A 20,052-nucleotide genomic window follows, 5' to 3' on the forward strand; every position below is an offset into this window, starting at 1 on the left:
ATTATGGTTGCAAAGGGAAAATACTCAAGCTTTTAAGTGTGTAGTGATCCCCCACCTAATACATATGTGTTATGGTATAGACTCCAACTCTTGATATACTCCTTGTTTCAAAGGGAAGCATGGAGTGTTGGAGTTACTTTAATCATTTTTGTTCGTTGTTTGTGTGTTCCCTGGCTACATATGTGTGAAGTCCAAGTAGGGAGAACCTCTGTCTTAATTATTGCAGATCCTTGCTTAGTTCATGTATAATGAAGCAGGCTGAATCTGCAGAAGAGAATCTTTTATAGTAGTATTCCTCAAAACTTGCTTCAAGTGTAAATTGATTTTTTTTTTTTTTTGGTTGTTATGTATTGCAGCTGCTTTATTAGATGATTCTCTTGGGAATTTTACAGGGATTATGATTTCATATGTTTTAAGGGTGTTTTTTTAAATGATTAATTGGTACATGGGGTAGACTGGCAACGAATGATAGCCTGTATACATTTAAAAGTATTAGAGAAGTTCTGTTCTTGCGTTTAAATTCAATGGGTTTTGGTGTGTGTGCACATACATGCTGAGGAGGATTAATTGGTGGGGGTGGAGGGGAATGGACATTTTTGCTTGGACATGTACCTGTTTCTATATATAGCATTTGTGATTTTTCTGTTTTAATTTGCAGATAAGCCTCTGAAGAAGCGAAAACAAGAAAACAAACCACAGGAGGCTGGAGGTGCTACTGGAGGAAATAGAGCAGCTTCTCAGGAGGCAGGTTCTGCAGGAAATGGGGCAAGGCCAGCATTGATGGTTAGTATTGATCTCCAGCAAGCAGGAAGAGCGGACTCTCAGGCAACAGTAACTCAGGATTTGGACACCATCAAAAAACCTGAAGAAATTAAGCAGTATAATGATGGGTTTGTGTGTTTTCCCCAAGAAGACACTGCTGGAGTTCTTAAATTTAAACCTGAAAACCATCCTGAGATTTTTAGGAAAGAGTCAGACTTTGAGCATCAGAAGACAGATATCCAGCAAAATGAAAACAGACAAATGGAATTTCAGCAAAATGTGAGCAGGCGGTTGGAAAGTCAACACAATGAGAACAAACAGGTAGAAGCTAAACATGAAAGCAAGCATGAAAGCAGAGAAATGGAAGTGAAACACAATGAGAACAGACAGACAGAATCAAAACAAAACGAGAGCAGGCAAATGGAGATGAAACAAAATGAGGGAAAACAAAATAATGGCAAGCAGGAAATAAGGCAGAGGCCCGAAATGCCAAAACAGAAGAGTGAAGGGCGGCCCGAAACACTGAAACATAGATATGATAACAGAAGGGACTTGAGTAAACCATTGTCAGATAAGAAAATTGAAATATCGAGGCATAAACTAGATGTGAAATCTGATCCTTCAAGGATAAAATCAGAAAGTAGATCTGATCCAACAAAACAAAGGCCTGATAGGTGTTCAGTTTCTGATATGCCGAGGCGTGACCACGATAGCCTTAAACAAAGATGTGAGGACAGGGAGGAGTCAGAGAGATACAGAGGAGATCCATCCAAGATTAGAAGGCCTGAATACTTGAGATCTTCAAACAAAAATGAACATGATTCTAAGCATGGTATTAAATCTGATGGTTCAAAAATTGAGAAATTTGAACGGAAACATAGACATGAGTCTGGTGAATCAAGGGAAAGGTTTTCTTCTGGAGATCAGAAATCAAGACCTGACAGCCCTCGTGTTAAACAGGAAGGTAAAGGAGATTCTAGTAAGTCAAGACCTGATAAACTTGGTTTTAAATCACCCAATAGCAAGGATGAACGAAGGACAGATGGTAATAAGAGTAAAGTAGATATTAATAAAGCACATTCTGATAATAAAGCAGAGTTTCCCAGTTATTTGTTGGGGGCAAGATCTGGCGCATTGAAACATTTTGTCATTCCAAAAATCAAGCGTGATAAAGACGGCAGTGTCACTCAGGAATCAAGGAAAACTGAATTTAAAGGTGAACAGAAGGACAAAGTAGAGAAGATTGGGCTAGTTGAAGATCTAAATAAAGGAGCTAAGCCTGTAGTTGTCCTTCAAAAGCTTTCATTGGATGATGTGCAGAAACTTATTAAGGATAGAGAAGATAAATCAAGGGGCTCTTGTTTTAAACCTAACAAGAACAAGTCATCCAAATCTAATAAAGGTAAGATTGTGGATTTTTTAATGTTAATTGCATTATATCTTGTACACTCCTGTTCTTTTAGATTTGCTACTCCTGTGGTTAGAAATTAAATGCAAACATTTGATAGTTTATATGCTTGCTTATATGGTGATTTTGTGGAACAAAGTGAAACTTGTCTGTGGGATTGTCCTTATTGGAAATCTTGCTACAGTGTAACTGAAATGATTTGTTTACTCCAATGCAAGTTCCTAATGTGGGAACACTAGTCTTAAGCTGTACTTCAGCTACATTAGTTTAATCTGGTAATTTATCTAGTTAAACATAACTGCTATATGAATTACTTAAACTGGTTTGAGTGTGTCATTATAAGGGACTGGTACTACTGTAACTAAATCAGTGTAGCTGGAGTGGTGGGAAATACTACCTGCACAAGCCCTAAGATACTTTTATATCTTTAATTGGAAAGTAAATGTGATTTTCCAAGGGATGTTTTGACATGATAAAATAAGAAGGCAGTTACAAAGTCCCATCTGCCTCTTTTACACTATAACTACAACTCTGTTGGGAAGCCTCTGCACTTTAGGCTGTGTGACAATAAGCTTACAAAAAGGTCCTGTCTTTAGGAGAATTCAGATGTTCATGTCTCTAGGGTCCAGTGTATGCGGAAAGAGGAAAGGAACTGGTAAACAATGGGCTGGCATTTTCAAATTAGTAATATGAACAGGAAACTATTCAGAATAGTTTGTACGTTTGATAACTGTTTGTCTCTTCTGCAGATTTAACCTTTTTTTTTTTTATATAAGATTGCTTTTCTTCTTGGTGCTATAACTTTGGCTTCTTTGGTTTCAGACTGAAGCAGATCATTTCACATTGTGAAATCAATGTTACTAACTGGTCAGGGTTCCTTTCTTTTTTAATGTTTAGCATTTAAAGCATTTAAATTTCTTACATAGTTATGTTTATAGAGCTGTCATGTCTCAAAAATAGACAGAGTGGTAGTGGAGAGGATTTCAGCTGTATACAGGATTATTTATGAATGCACTTCCAGGTATATCATTGCTCATTAATTCAAGATTAAAATGTTTTCTTACAAAGTTTATCTGATAAGAAATGATGTAGAAATCATCTTTGTGAATGTATATCTATGTTTATGTGCATGTCTACAGAGTTGATATCTATATAATGAATTTATTGTGCTACATCTGTTCTGTCTTCTAACCTGATTGTATTGACTCTTAAAGACTTAATAATTCAGGATGACTATTACTTATTTATAAAATATTATCCTCCTTGTTAAACATTTTCTCTTTATCCTTGAAATATGAACATTTCCCCTCTCCCTTTTTGAGGTTCAGAACAGGCAAAATTTCAATTTCTATTAATAATAGGTATCTAGAGTCGGACATAAAATTATGACATCTTTGCTCTCAGATTAGTCTAAAGATTTCAGATTAAACTTCTATGTTCTTGATAGGGAATACTGAAAACTTTCCAATGGAATTCAGCTCTAGTCTCAAAAGGATAGAATTTGAATTCACATAATTCTATGTGCAGAAAATCAATAATTTTTAGAGCCCTCAGAGCCATATACAGTGCATGTATACTTTCTAAAATGATTCTGAAGTAGACTTTTTTTGTAGTCTGTATTGAATGTGGTTATTTATATAGTGTATTTTAGTAATGTGTAAAGGTTTTAATGGCTCATCTGATTGGCATGACTCCACTGTGTCACACATGAGCAATGCATTCATTTTAAAGTCAGGTTTATAACTTTTCTGCAATGTTTTTGTGTATTTTGTGTTTTCTGAAGTCATATTTCTTAAATATTCTGAAATAACTTGGGACATATTCTTCAGGGGGAAAAAAACCCATTTGAATCTGATATCAGTCTCTTTGTTATTGTATCTAGAATAAGGTTCTTAAAATGATACTAGAAGTAAGTTTCATGGAAAGAATAATATTGTAACTATGTTTCTCTTGCAAATCAAGTTTTGAGTGTTCAGCCAAGCAGGTTTTGGAGAAAGTGTCTTTGAGCTTCATATTTTTATGTATATTTTTGGTTTTATGGGTTTTTTTGCCCAACTTCCTGGTAACCTACTTTCTAGGATATATTATGCTAAATAATTAGGTGTTTTAAAAGGTTCATAATTCATAAAGATCTCTCTTCATAAGCCAAAGTCTATTTGTCAACAGCTGACTGATACAGGAAAACATTCATGTCGTTTCCACAATGTCCTCACTCCAATTGAGAAAAATAGTATTCACTCTTTTACTTGTGCCGCTTTTGTTATAAACATTGTAATACACTAGATGTAATTTTCATAAATATTCTTCATTTAGTTAATTCTTCATTTAGTTAGTGTTACTCTCTATTTAATAGATTGTAACAAATCTTTTCTAATGTTGCCTTTTAGCGTTATTCCACTTCTCTCATCCCTCTTATTCCATGTAGCTTAGTATATTTTGCTTTATCTTCCCTTCTTTTACCTCCTTGTATTTCTTGTCCTTTGTTTTTCCTTTCTCATCCATCCCTCCCCCAGGAAAATGTCGTCTTCTGGCATTCTCACGTAAAACATAATTGTTGTGATTTATCTGAAATCCAGTTTAAAATAGGATTAGTTCAGCTAGTTCAAAACACCATTTAGCTACTCATTCTGTCTTAAGGGACTAATGCCCATTCATTATAAAACTCAGTAAAATTGACTTGCTTTAAGCTAAAATTAATGCTATGTATAATGAAATGTATATGCAACTTTTTTTACATGGTTTTGGTAAATTTTAAATTTGAAAATCATACCTTTAGTGTGCACATGGATAAGCCTTGCATTGTACTGTAAAAAAACAAAATAACATTTTAATAAAATTTTATAGACAGGTTTGAAATTTTGTTATTTATATGAATGGGATAGCCGTAGTACGTGATTAAGGTTGAACTACCCCCAGTCCCTTTTGGCCTTTATAAGGAAGAAGCAACATTTTTCTCTCCTGATCTTTGAGCAATTTTCTGAAAGATGTACTCTAGCTCAGAGAAAAGTTATGGAAGGGGTTTTTTTATAGTATTTTTTGTTAAGGGGTCTTATGGTGAAATTTTGTGGCCTCTTTTGTCCAGGACAGAATGAATTGTAACACTTTTTTTTTTCTTCTGTTTTTAACATCTGTGAATGCCTTTTATCTTGGTTTTAATGCAAATGTATGTTGTTGGGGAATCCATGAAACTTTTCCCTTCGAGTTTGTGCCTGCAATGAGGAGGTCATGTTTGCTATCGTTTCTTTTCAGAGCTTCAGCAAATACCTTCTCTGCTGCTTCTTATAGCTATACTGATCAGCTATGTTGAGATGGGAACTGTTACCAGTTTTACAGTTACTGCATTCTGAACAAGACAAATTTTACTTTGTTAAAGTATGAAACAGATATGAGTAATGAGAGAAACTGTAACTGTCTCTGTTAAGGAGATGTCTGAGTTGGTTTATAATATATTTGAAGGATTGGCTTTCCAAAATAAGCACCACATACGTAATGCAAGTTTTAATTCTAGGACAAATGAGTGCACATTTTTAAAGGCTTCTGCAGAAACACCTTTTGGGTCTTCAAATATCACCTAAAAGACTTTGTTTAAAAAAAAAAATAAATTATCATTTCAATGCAGTATCTAATGCCAAATGCTACTCCTTCATTGTGTAGATTGTTGTTATAGGATTTCATTATCTGTACAACACCGAACTTTAAACACAGCTTTTCATTGCTCACTACAAGTCTTCCTAAATATAGTGTTCTCTGCTGCTGTGATCTGAAATTTGAGTGAAGATTTGCCATTTCTTCAAAGGTCCTCTTCATATTTTTACAGTTGCAACTGAAAAATTTACTGCTGCTTAGTCATCTTTCTCTCATAGAGTTAAAACAGTGCTTCTAGATTTTTGTGTTCTACGCTTGTGTGCTTTTGGGGGGGAGTTGGGTTGTTTGGGGTGGTTTTTTTGGGGTGGTGGTGTTGTGGGTTTTCTTTTTGTTTAGTTTTGTGTTTTAATTCCAGATGACTTTTTCAGAGCCTATAATAACTATAATTTGTAGTCAGTGGTAGGTTGTAGCAATGTAAAATTCCATGGCATTTGTGTAACATGATGGTCCATCTTTGAGTTCTAGCACTGCTGAAAACAGTCTCACTTGTGAAGCAGGGTAATCAATTAGGTGCTCATCTTCTAGGTAGGAGTGATGAGACTGGGAATATTCCAGGATGAAAAGCTGTATCCAGATTGTGTTGGCTCAGTGAACCATCTTCTGATGCTTCTCACAGTCTTCTGGGCAGCACAGCAGAGCTACTCACTAATACTTCTCAGCTGTACCAAAAACTGTAGACCAAAAGGGAGTATGAATTTTAAACATCTGTTTAAATCCTTCATGTATAGGACTTCTACAAAGACAAAATTAGCAAACCTTTGAGAAAAATATTTGGATATTGGATATTAACTCATCAAGAAAACTAACACTTATTTCCAAAATAACAATCTCTTGATGCTGAAACAGACATACTGTTGTACTCACTGAAATCAGTGGGGCAAGCAGCTGTGCTGCAAGGAAATAACTGGAGTAAAAGCATATTTCTTTGGAAAGGAAAAGGCTACAACACAGATTGCTTATTACAATAGCACAATCTGTAAAGATAACCATTGTGAAAGTCTGTAATTCCACAAATCTGAAATTAGGAATCACTGTTTTTAGAATTCCTGGTAGCAACTGCATTTGCATGTGGGAAGGCCAGAGTAATAACCTCCTGTCTTGCATGTGCATGTACTGCCAGGTGGATCAAGCATGCCGTAACTTTCTCTGAAGTTCTCTAATAAATTATGCCATGTTTCAGAGAAGTAAAGGATATATTTCATTATTTACAGCAAGGAGTTTGTCATGGTTCTTCTCAGCTGAAGTCTTTAAAGTGTCTCTTAAACTCTAAATTTAACTGAATTTCATAGAATCGTAGAATGTCCTGAGTTGGAAGGGACCCATAAAGATCATCAAGTCCAACTCCTGTCCCTGCACAGGACAACCCAAAATTCACACCATGTCTCTGAGGGTGTTATCCAAATGCTTCTTGAATATCGCCAGGCTTGGTGCCGTGATGTCTCCCCGGGGAGCCTGTTCCAGTGCTCCACCACCCTCTGGGTGAAGAACCTTTTCCTAATAGCCAACCTAAACCTCCCCTGGCACATCTTCCTGCCATTCCCTCGGGTCCTGTCATTGGTCACCAGAGAGAAGAGATCAGCGCCTGCCCCTCCTCCTCCCCCACTTGTGAGGAAGCTGTAGACTGCAATGAGGCCTCCCCTTAGTCTCCTCTTCTCCAGGCTGAACAATCCAAGTGACTTTAGCTGCTCCTCATATGGCTATCCCCTCTAAACCCTTCACCAACTTTGTGGCCGCCCTCCTCTGGACACTCTCTAGTAGCTTTATATCCTTAATATGCTGTGGCGCCCAAAACTGCATACAGTACTCAATGTGAGGCTGAACCAGCGCAGAGTAGAGGGGGACAATCCCCTCCCTCAACCGGCTGCAATACAGTGCTCGATGCACCCCAGGACATGGTTGGCCTTCTTGGCTGCCAAGGCACACTGTTGGCTCATGTTCAACTTGCTGTCGACCAGAACCCCCAGATCCCTCTCCACGAGGCTGCTCTCCAGCCTCTCATTCCCCAGTCTGTATGTACATCTACCAGGGTTGCTGGGCCCCAGGTGTAAAATCCGGCACTTGCCCTTGTTAAACTTCATACGGTTGGTGATTGCCCAGATCCCTCTGCAGGGCCTCTCTGCCCTCGCGAGTGTCAACAGCTCCTCCCAATTTTGTGTTGTCAGCAAACTGAATTAGTATTCCTTCCAGTCCTGCATCCAAGTCATATATGGAGACATTAAAGAGTTCTGGCCCCAAGATGGATCCCTGTGGAACCCCACTAGTGACAGGCCATCAGCCCGACGTAACCCCATTTACTATGATCCTTTGAGCCCGACCTGCCAGCCAATTGCTCACCCACTGCATTATGTGTTTATCCAGCTGTATGCTGGACATTTTGTCCAGGAGGATACTGAGAGAGACAGTATCAAAAGCTTTACTGAAATCCAAAAAGATCGCATTGACTGGCTTCCTTTGGTCAACTAGGTGGGTAACCTTGTCATAGAAGGAAATCAAGTTTGTTAGGCAGGACTTTCCCCTTGTGAACCCATGCTGGCTAGGACCAATGACTGTGTTGTTTTTGTAGAAAGACAATTTGTAGAAAAACATCGCTTTCGTAAGAATTCTACAGTCTTCCTGGTTTTCCTTCCTCTTTTCTGAGATATGACTACCTCTTTTCAACTTAACTAGTCTATAAGAGGAGCTGGCTGTTCACTGTGGCATTAGAAGTATTTAAAGATATGTTGGATTTGGAGAGGATCCATTTTAATATACAGTTTGTCCATTTAGTCCCAAATATTTTTTTTTATACTTTCTGAACTGAAGAGCCTCATAGTTTGAAAAATATTCCAGGCATTGTTTAGTCAAAAGCCAAAACCAAACTATATGATATATATATATATATATAAAACCAGTTAAATCCAATAGTCTAGGAAGATCTCTGTTCCCTAGCATGGATTGTTCCTACTTGCAGGGATTTTTTAGGCACTGTGCATCTGTCCTATCCCAAAAAGTATGTTGGGATGTGTGTGGGCATTGTATGTACTCTCTGGGGCCTTTATTTTTGGTGTTAGTTTTTCAGAAGAAGATGTTGGATAAACTGATATCGGTAGACAGCAGGAATTCAGCAATTGCACACTGGATTCCTTTCCCGTGTTGATCTGTTATCAGTACAATAGGAGACATTTTCAGCACACTGCTTTGCCTGGAGGCTGCTTGAGTTATTTCCTATTTTTGTCTTTGCCACTAAGGTAAATATTTTAATTCTTGTTCTCACAGTTGTTCTTAAGTCTTCTCTGGATAATAAGAGTGAACTTTGTGTGTTGCACATCTAGTTCTTAGCAGCAACAATAAACTTGACAAAATCTATTAGTTTCATTGTACTTTGGTTCATTTGAAATATGATGCTTTGTCTGTTTGCAGATTTAGGAGTGCATTGTTTAATTAGTTCACTTTTGAAAAATTACTTTGGCACATGTAATTGATAGAAATTTATTACCTAATTTGTCAGAGGAATTCATTGAAAGTCTGAAAGTGCCTTTTGTTCGTGGGCTTGTATGCTTGATCAGGTTCCTCTTATTTCTGGGAGCTATTCTAAAGCTATTTTGCATAAATGATTTTTGCAACAATGTATTGCAATATGTGAAAATGTGGGCCAGCAATTTGTCTGACATTACGATATGCAATGCAGACCTGTTTGTGTGTCTAAGTATCTAAATATCTATGTTATTCCTTGGCTTATGTGCAGGTATATGTGATCAAAATTTTTGGTTTGAATTTTCTTCTAGACAAAGGGTAAATTTGGCAAAATACAAATAGGGGAAAGCCTCATATTTGCTTCTGGTAAATGAACTTTTCTGTTGCTCGACATTCTCAACTGTTTTAGGTGATGTGTTTTTTTGTGTAAGAAAATTTAAACTGTTTACTTGAAATTTGCAATTTATTTTTGCTCCATGGGAATATTACCAATGAACATAAAAGAAAAGGATGACACCTTTTTTGTTCTTCAAATTGCCAAACTGTTGTTTGCATCAAATAAAGGTTCCTTAAATATACTTACTGTTTAATTATCTTCTGAGCAACTTTCCTGTAGTATTTGATATTAAAAGCTAAAATAGCAGCATTTTTTTTTGTTTTTGTTGTTAATGTAATTAAGTTACTTTGAAGAAACAAAACAAGAGCAGCTTCACGTGATATTTTCAGTGATATAAAGGCTGAGGATCTTTCCATGACAGAGCGAGTTAAAAGCAGATCTTCTTGATGTGCCTATAGTCACAAATCAGATACAAATAATGGTATTTGTTTTGCTTGTTCTCTGCAAAGATCTTGGTTGTATTATGTTAATTATATAGGAGTTTTTCTTTTATGAGAAGAAAAACTGAGGTTTAATTTGATTAAATATAATGAAGGTCTTTTTTCTTAGGTGAGGCCCTATGGCTTAGTTTTTAAATTAATCAGAATATATGGTTGGGAAAATGCATCAATCATAAATTTCAGATTCCAAACATTAATAGTAGCTGAAAATTACATGCTGTGTTTTGCAACTGTACAAAAAACTTTAAATTTTTAATACAATAAATTGAGTTGGCTTAAATTTCAATGGATATGTTCAAAAGGAATGATAGTGAAATTCAAAAGCAATTCATAAAAGTGAGGTTCTTTGTGCAGCACTGAATTTATTTCAGTTACTGATCTTGTTCCATTTTACTCTGAGTACTGCTGTATTTTTTGTGAATTATCTTGCGAAACTAGACTCCTAGCCTTCTTTTATTGTTGGTTGTTTGGGTTTTTTTTTTTTATCTATATAAAGATGAGAAGTCATTGAATAGCAATAAGGAATAAAATAACTTGTGGCTATAGTTGCTGCAGCAATTGGATAGCTTGAGGAAATCATTGATGCCGATGTAATGTGAGTTCTCATGCTTCTTGGCATCTTTGGAGAGTGTCCGTTGGGTATATTCCTTGTTCTCTGGATCCTTCAGGGTGATCTTTGGAAACCTCTTCCCTCTGTCAAAAAATGTTTCTTGCTTCTAAGAGTATTTTGTGTTATTGTAAAATCCTTTTTGGAGCTGTGCTGCTTAGCCATGGGCAATGATGGCCTCTACTACATCATGGAATTATTCAGTAGTTGTGTCCAGATTCTTCTCTGACCCACCAACCTGGCTGGGTCCCATTTCTCAAGGCCAAATCTAAGGACTAGAATATAAACAGGGAGCCTGAACCTCTCCTTCTGTTTAGCCTGAGGCTGAGTGCCTTCCCTTTGTGCCAGTATTGGGGTAGATGAGGAAAAATTATTTTTAAAGGTGTGTTCAAGCAGGTTCTATGGAATGATATAGGACATACTTCTTCCTAACGCTACTTCTCTCCTTCCTGCCAAATCCATTGCAGCAGAGAATCCTGTGGGTGCAGTCCCTTGGGCGGTGGTGAGGGGATCTCGGTCTCCCTCCCTCTTTCAGGCATGTGTGTGTGAGCTGAGCTCAGGAGTTATCCCTTCATGGATGTAGTCAAAAGGGTGATGGTTAAGGGGCTCAATAGAGGGTTATATCCTGTTTATAGGGTGTAGCTGTATACCCTTCCACAAACTTTAAGGCAGAGAATGGGAGAGGAAAGAGGAAAGCCACCGAAATAAATGGACAACTACTCAGATTATTATCATCAGTATTCATCTTGACGGTGTGTTTTTCAGCTGATGATATGGTATTGAGATAAAAGTAGAACTTCTCTCTTATGAGCAGATGGACTTTCCTCATACCTTAAATTCTTCTTTGGGAAAAGGGTTACGATTTCCCTGTGTTTCCTTTTCTGTTCTTAAAATTCTCCAGGGCACAGAATTATTTGGAGGAGTGTGATGCTGGTGGGCAAGGGACTCTGATCACCAAGGACTCAGATACGAAGAACATACTGGAGCATTTTAAGGGAGAGCACAGTGGAAAGGATATAATTAAATTTGCACGCTAAGGGATAGCTGAAAATTTTCAGCTTTAACCAGTAAGCTGTTGATCAATCACAGGTAGTCATGTGGCCCTTTGCACTGTAGTGCCTGAGTGTGCTATACTGTAACAGTACTTAAACATTTTTAAAGGGTGTTTATTTTCCAGGCATCTTCATAAAGTAGGGAAGTACTTTTAATCCCCTCTTTTTTCTTTTAGTTCTTAATCTAAAATGGAACCTTCTCTGCATGAGTGGTTGTAGTAGAATTAAGCTGTGTCTGTGCTGTTGTAGTGACAATGATATGGCTATCCAACAACAAGAAAGAAGGCACTCTTGTTATGGAGTAAGAGTGTATTTTATTTGATTTAGCACTGAGTTTGAAGGTTGTTTGAGCTAATCCAGAAACAAACTGCTTTCCTTCCTGTATATGTTTGACAGAGGAAGTTTTATCAGTGTAGTTATAGTGGTGACCCAAAATGACTTGAGAAAGTTAGACAGTAAGCTGGTCATCTATAAGGGAGGTGGACCCAAAACCACTGGAACATCCTCTATCAAATGTTCAGAGAGGACATGTAAGGAATGTGAGCTTGTCCTCTGTGGAATAACAACAAGACCGGCTATACTAGTCATCAGCAAAATGAGAAGAGTCCAGTAGACAGTTAATGTCTTCTGTGGAGTGAGGGGAGGGCAAAATTGAGCTGTAATCTGTAAATTCTTATTTTTAATGTCAAAATGAAGATGTGTGGCAATTCATTATTGTAGAAGATCCAGAATGTGGGGAGTAGCTAAACTTTGCATTTCTCAGTGTTTAGAAACTTCAGATTCATATCCCCACCCCAAACAAGTGGCACTGCTCCCTCTTAGACCCTTGTGTGTTCTTTTCTGTAATGTCTTGAAATTTGGAAAAAGTTGCATTTTAAAATACAAGGTATATATAGAGATTACAAATATGAAATTAATTGCAGTTTTGCTTATACTTTGCAAAGTATTAGCACACAGAAATGGAAAAGATAATATTTATGGGAGGCTGATTTATGCAAAAGACTTAAACCTTAGTTTTGAAAGGAACTTCAAGGCAGTTTTCCTTCAAGTACTTTTTCATTTGTTGCAATAGATGTATGTGCAAACAGGCCATTTTGATGTCGTGAGTATTTTAAAGTAACCATATAAGCAAACTGATATGGATTGTTTCCACAATAGTTATGGAAGTAGCAATTCAGAGTTAAGGTTTCTAAATGTTTTTGAATCTTGATGGCTTGTTAGTTAATAGGGAATTACACCAAAATGTAAACCATACATCTGTTTTCCATAGTTTGGAAAACAAAGATAAATCATCACTGAGAAGATAACAGAGTTTATTAGTGTTGGTTTTGATTTTATGGCAAGAACAGCCTCTCTGATCCTGGAAAGCTGACCTATGCATCAGCAATCATCATCCCCTTTTCCATAGCTACTTCTTGACGTTACCATATCAAGCCAGGTGAAACTAATCTGAACACACTGATTCTGTCAAAATATAGTTGTGCTGTCCATATTGAATGGATCTAATAAAAGTCCATAATGATGTTACATTTTTTGGTGGTTTTTTTTTTAATGTTCAACCTCTCTTGAAGGCATTCTGGTGATGGATGCATCTACCTGAATCAGGGGCATCTATTTGACTTGCAAATTCAAAGCAAAGTGATTTTGGATACTTGTAACAGTTAGATTTGTATAAATATTAGCTAAAGTCTGTTCTACAAATTTGAAACCACTCATCAAGTTATGAACAGAAAGCAATGCTGAATGTTGAATCAGATCTGTGCCTTGCCATTCTTTTGTTAAGCCCTACGTGAAGAAGGGAAATACTATATCCACTAGACATCTGTAGAATTTTCTACTATACATGGCAAAACCCTTTGAAAACTTCCCAGATTAAAATAGAATATGGGAGGAGGTTTATGGACTAATTCATTTTTAGCTAAGATTCTTTGGCTGGTTTTTAACTGTATTATATTTTTGTCAAGAATTGCTTGGTGAGAAACAAGTATCCTGAGTTAGTGGATATTCAGTAACAGCTGAAGATTCTTGAATATCTTCTCTAAGAAACCTTTTGATAATGGCAAACAAAAACAAGTATGTATGCATTTCTTCAAGATGAATTGTTGATGAATTATTCTTACAGCTACTGTGACTTGCTCTTCAGTTTCGCTAATGTGGAGTTTATCAACATTGTGATTCCTTACAGTGCAACAAAGATTTGGTTAGGATGGTAGTTTTCTTGTGGTTTTGTTTCTTTGTTTTAATAGTTGTGGCAGCTTTGAGAGTATGCATAGAATCATAGAATCGTTAAGGTTGGAAAAGACCCTTAAGATCATTGAGTCCAACTGCTAACCTATTACTGCCAAGTCCACCACTAAACCATATCCTCAAGCACCATGTCTACCCTTCTTTTAAATACCTCCAGGGATGGAGACTCAACCACTTCCCTGGGCATCTTGTTCCAATGCTAGACAACCCTTTCAGTGAAGAAGTTTTTCCTAATGTCCAACCTAAACTTCCCCTGGTGCAGCTTGAGGCCATTTCCTCTCGTCCTATCGCTTGTTACTAGGGAGAAGAGACCAACCCCCGCCTCGCTACAACCTCCTTTCAGGTAGTTGTAGAGAGCGATAAGGTCTCCCCTCAGCCTCCTCTTCTCCAGACTAAACAACCCCAGCTCCCTCAGCTGCTCCTCATAAGACTTGTTCTCTAGACCCTTCACCAACTTTGTTGCCCTTCTCTGGACATGCTCCAGCACCTCAATGTCCTTCTTGTAGTGAGGGGCCCAAAACTGAACACAGTACTTGAGGTGTGGCCTCACCAGTGCTGAGTACAGGGGCACTATCACCTCCCTGCTCCTGCTGGCCACACTATTCCTGATACAAGCCAGGAATACCCATACAAGCCATACTGTTGGCTCCGGCCCAACGATCCAGCCTGTCCAGGTCCTCCCTCTCTAGGCCCTTCCTGCCCTCCAGCAGATCGACGCTTCCACCCAGCTTGGTGTCATCTGCAAATTTACTGAGGGTGCACTCAATCCCCTCATCCAGATCATCAATGAAGATATTGAACAGGACCGGCCCCAACACTGAGCCCTGGGGAACACCACTCGTGACTGTCCGCCAACTGGATTTGACTCCATTCACCACCACCCTCTGGGCTGGGCCGTCCAGCCAGTTTTTAACCCAGCACAGAGTGCACTTGTCCAAGCCGTGAGCAGCCAGCTTCTCCAGGAGAATGCTGTGGGAGACAGTGTCAAAAGGCCTTACTAAAGTCCAAGTAGACAACGTCCACAGCCTTCCCCTCATCCACTAAGCGGGTCACCTTATCATAGAAGGAGACCAGGTTAGTGAGGCAGGACCTCCCTTTCATAAACCCATGCTGGCTGAGCCCAATCCCCTTGACTGGAGCTCCACAGTATATAATATTCCTGAATTTCTTCAGAAAGGATGGGGAGTCCTTTTCCATGTATATCAGAATTTTTCATACATGTGCAGTCATGCTTAACTCGTACTGCATGAGTAAAACTCTCAAGATTTTGTTATTTACAGTCCTCAGCAGCTAAGGAAATTGGGCATGCAGCAGGCTTGTTCCAGGGAACATTGTGACAGAAACAAAAACTTTATAGATGGCTTATAGAGCACTTTAATTCTGTTTGCTCTCTTTTTTGCTATTCCCTTATTGAGTAAAGAAAGCTTTTCATATTCCCTAATAAAAGAAAAAGGGGGAAGCTTATACTGTCATCTGAAATATCTGTAACAGGAGATAGTGCAGTTCAAGCATTAGTTTAATTTAGCATTGGAGAACATAAAAAATTTGGAACCTTTGAGAAGGAAATAAAGTTATTTTTCCAAATATTTAAAGTACTTGCATTTTTATTTTTTCGTTGATGTCTAATTAACACTGTGGTAACTGACTTATTCTTAAAGATCGAGTAGTGTTCAACCCCAGGAACAAAATCAACAAGGAAAGCAAGAATAGATATTCCTAGGAGGTAGGAAAGTAGTAGCCTGTGGTTTGTGTTTCTTGTTCCGGGGTTTTTCGGGTTTTCTAACTTAAAATATTTCACCTTTCATCTTCCTGAGATGTTCTTTGTGCACAGTATAAGGAAAATAAAGAACAAAATCTGTTCTTAACAGTTCCTCAAAGCAGTGATCCCAATCTTAAAATTACATGATGAAACATTCAGGCATAGTTTTGAAATTGAGTTTGAAATTGAATTGAATTAGAATTTGGTCATGGAACTCTTGCCAATCCATTACTGATTTGTTTCCTTTTCTGATTTCCTCTCCAAGCAATCTCTTACTAGTTATTCTGTTTTAAAATTTACTTTTCATTTTCATTGTAGATTAGGAGAGGCTTAAAGATATATTTGTAGAGAATACTCCTGTTAGTGTAAGCACATCTAGCCCATCTAGCTTTTAAGCATCTGTATGACTCTTAATGCAACTTTTGTTCCTTTATTTGCAGCTGTTTTTTGCAGTGTCTTTGGCCAGATTTGCTGTAGGCTTTATGCTCTGTGTGTTGTCCTGTTGATTTCAATGAAATTACCAACAATGCATGAAATTGAGAATGTGTTAAAAAAACAGGATCTGAGGCCCTTTAGCAATTTCACCTGTGGAAATTGCCTTAAAACATGTATGTGCAAATTTTTCTCTAGTCTGGGGCTGAATGTAAGCTAACTCTGTTCAGATACTGTATAGGTATGCAAAGAGACATGGAATATTAGTGTGGGAACACCACTGCTCAGACATGGCTGTGCAGCGTCCAGATTAGACCTGGCTGGCATCCAGTCAGGTGGTGGTATACACAGTGGAACTGATCTGTCCATGCTGTCATACTACTTCCTATCTTCAGTCAAGTGCCCAGCCCACAAAGAATAATCATTTCACAGTGCCATGATAAACCACACTGTGAAATGTTTTCTAGCGTTTTTGAAAGCAACATTGAGAATTTAGGTAACTTTGGCAGGTGGTGATTATCAAAGGATAGCAATTTAAAGCAAATAAATAAGAGTGACCACAGCATGGGGGAAGCAGGGAAAACTTATGTATAAAGTAAAACTGATAGCAAATTTCCCTACCTCAGTTCAATAAACCCAATATTTTAAGTTAAATCTTTTTTAAAAATGCACTTATATGGGATGACTTGCTGAACATACCTGAGAATTATAGAAAAATAATTTTCTGATCATTAGTTTCATTGCTTATAGGCAGTGTTTTTATGGATGTAGAGACATGTGAAACCGGTAATATATAAAATTTTGTTGCTGGAAACTTTTTTCTCATATTAAGGCTCTTCTAATTCCAGTTAGAGTTGATGGGGTATTAGTGTAAAAATGGAAATACATTTTAGAAAGGTGTGATATAGTGAATGCAATTAAAAAGTGAATTATCATACAGAAGATGATTTCTTGGAGGATTTTTGTGTGTGTATAGTAACTGACAGGTGATTTCCTCTCTAATATAGTATGCCTTGGGAAGGAGAGAGAGGCACTTATGACAAAGGCATTTGTTCTGTTGTTGGAAAAAGGTTAACAGTTTAGTTTGATAATCTTAACATCTATGCAATAGGTTCTTTGATAAATAAAGGTAAGACATCAAATAAACAAAACCCCAATAAATACTTTTGAATTAATTTGGTTTCCTTGTGTCACTTGTAAAATATTTTGATTGTAAATCTTGTTCATACTGACTGCATATGGGCCTGATAGTGGTTTCAAAATGTGATGAGAATTGTGTGATGATGTCTAACTATTTACCTCTATGGAAAAGAAACCTCATGTGGTCCAGCTTGCTGTTTGTCTATATTAAATAAAAATCTTTCAATTATGCTTTGTAACAAAATCAAGCAAAAATTTGGGTTGCATTATAAAACTAGTAGTAGGAGGTAAGAAAAAAAATCTGAGGCAGAGGTTGGGATGTCAATGATTTGGTCTGTATTTAGGGATAAGACCCCAGAGATTCTGCCACAGGTTGTCTCTACCTACTGGAAAAGGGAAGATTATGGTCTTGTGTACACTAAATAATATGAATGAGAATAAACAGAACTCTTTATGAGGCATAATGAATCCTTAATTTACCTACTCTGTTAGGAAAACCTGTTGAATTCAGAGGATGAACTGAAATAAGACTGTTTTGTGGAAGTAGAGCAAGGATGTCTTTTTACAAAGGAAATTCACCAATTTGAATTTGTTTATATGCCTGACAATATTTTATTGAAGGAGATGTGTATGCAATTTATTATGTTAATTTGCAGTGTGAACAATAAATGCAACTTTAGAAAGGGCTGTCAAATACAGTCAAGTATATTTAACTGTGGTATTATTTATTAGTGGATATAGAAGAAGCAGTTCCTGAGAAAGGACTGTAGTGTTGGGCCCTTATTATATTCAGGTTCACATTTACTCTTCTTGCTCTTCATTAATAGGTAGTATAGATCAGTCAGTGTTAAAGGAGTTGCCTCCCGAGCTCCTGGCAGAAATTGAATCCACCATGCCGCTTTGTGAACGTGTGAAAATGAACAAGCGCAAACGTAGCACAGTTAATGAGAAACCAAAATATGCTGAAATCAGTTCTGATGAAGACAATGACAGTGAAGAAGCTTTTGAATGTAAGTAGTACATCGTTTAGTTCCTATTCCTAAAGAAGGCTAATATTTTGCTTTTATGTAAAGATATACTTTTTTTTTTGTTGGCTACCCTAAAACATGAAAACAAATTTGCTGTCCAGACAACTACTTGGCCAAGAACCTTTTTTTTCTTTTAAAAGAAAAATTACTTGATTTCAATTTGTCACTCAAAATGAAAAGCAGCTAGTTGTTAAATTTCTTTCCCTAATTACCTTATGGGAAGCCACTGCCTAGATTTTTTTAGTTGTGCAATGAAACATTTTTAGTCAATCAGAGTAAAGAAAATATCCCGTAAAGCAGCTCAGAAAACTTGCACACAAAGCTATGCAAAGAAAAGTTTTAGTAAATTTATTTTAAATTATTGAGTTTCATTGATAAGAAAAGCAAAGGAACCCATCTTGTATTTTTCTGACATGATAAATTCAGAATGTTAGTGCCCAGAAGTTACTGAAAATATTTCTTCTTCTATGATTTCCGTGGTATATTGATTGAAAAACTGGAATTATTGCTGATGGCATCTCAAAATAGCAGTAGTTGTTGATACTATTTTTGAATTAAGTGATTTCAAAGGAAGAGAGGAAGCCTGTAGTTAGATTTTTGCGGTGCAGTCAGGTAAAGTTCATAAGTGTCAAAAAATTGTTATATGCCTCTAAGTTAGGAAGGGATTTCCTACTTGCAAATAAGAGTGTAGTTAGTCTCTATGGTAGTTCAGTTATCCAACACTGAAAAGAAACTCCATTAAAATGGAGTGAATCACTTCAGTCTGAGTAGCATCTTAGCTGTGTTACCTATGCAGGGCTACAGGAGAAGTACCTATTGCTGCTAACCTGAGAAGGCATCTTGCTTACAATGATTTTTCTCCAAGACTCTATACTCTTTCCGCCTTTGCTTATCTAAACATCTTACTTAACTTTTCTAAACCATAACATTTTGCTTCTTAGTCTTTCTTAGGGTCCAAAAGAGATTTGTTTTTCCTGCTTTTTTAATGTTTCAAGTTCTTGTCCAACAGATATGCAATCATATTTACACATACACATAAAAATTATAATAGTGATACCTCTGATCTTTATTAAAGAAGCAGAAAAGAATGTCCTTTTGTTTGTTTGTTTTTTAATTTAAAATAATGCTGCTTTGACCGTGAGTATGAGATCTTGAGGTAACTTGTAAACAGATGATTTGCTTTATTCAGATTCTATAGTCTCTGTTTACTGTATCATTTCACCTGTTTATGATGTTAATAATCTGGAACAGTTAAAAAAGAATAAGTAAAGCAAAATTATTTAAGTTGGTTGGGAATGGAGAGGATTGTCAGGAATTTCAGAGATATCTCAATCTACTTATTAGCCATAGTTGCTGTTGAAATTCTTAAATTCAGAGTAAAGCAAATTAAGGAAAACTTTCACAGTAATTATATGCTTTAAGGGATTCTAGGTTCACTATATCCACTCAAGAGACCTGGCCATCGTTCTAAACAATTCATTGAGGACATCTGGTTTAAAAATAAATTATAATATTTCTCAAAGGATACTGTAGAACTGAACTGAGTTAAAATAAGAGACAAAATGATCAAGAGAATGAAAGATTTATGACAAATACAGTGAATAGATTTGTACTGTTACAAATACTGTTACAAATATGTATTTCAGAATTCTTTTGGTTGTCTAAAATGGAACTTTAAAAAT

General features: G+C 36.9%; 1 protein-coding gene across 6 annotated transcripts in view; it reads left to right on the forward strand.

Annotated features, from left to right (window-relative positions):
- Positions 1-20,052, forward strand: part of LOC135310905 (nipped-B-like protein) — a 165,757-nt gene that overhangs the window by 102,528 nt on the left and 43,177 nt on the right. For 5 of the 6 annotated variants that reach the window (XM_064440023.1, XM_064440022.1, XM_064440025.1 and 2 more), the window contains 2 exons: positions 659-2,164; positions 18,170-18,352. The exons of the other annotated variant lie outside the window; for it this stretch is intronic. In XM_064440023.1, the coding sequence (XP_064296093.1) occupies positions 659-2,164; positions 18,170-18,352 (1,689 nt within the window). The remainder of the gene's footprint in view (positions 1-658; positions 2,165-18,169; positions 18,353-20,052) is intronic. 6 annotated transcript variants of the gene reach the window in all.

This window comes from Phalacrocorax carbo, assembly GCF_963921805.1.
Source record: "Phalacrocorax carbo chromosome W unlocalized genomic scaffold, bPhaCar2.1 SUPER_W_unloc_7, whole genome shotgun sequence".
NCBI lineage: Eukaryota > Metazoa > Chordata > Aves > Suliformes > Phalacrocoracidae > Phalacrocorax > Phalacrocorax carbo.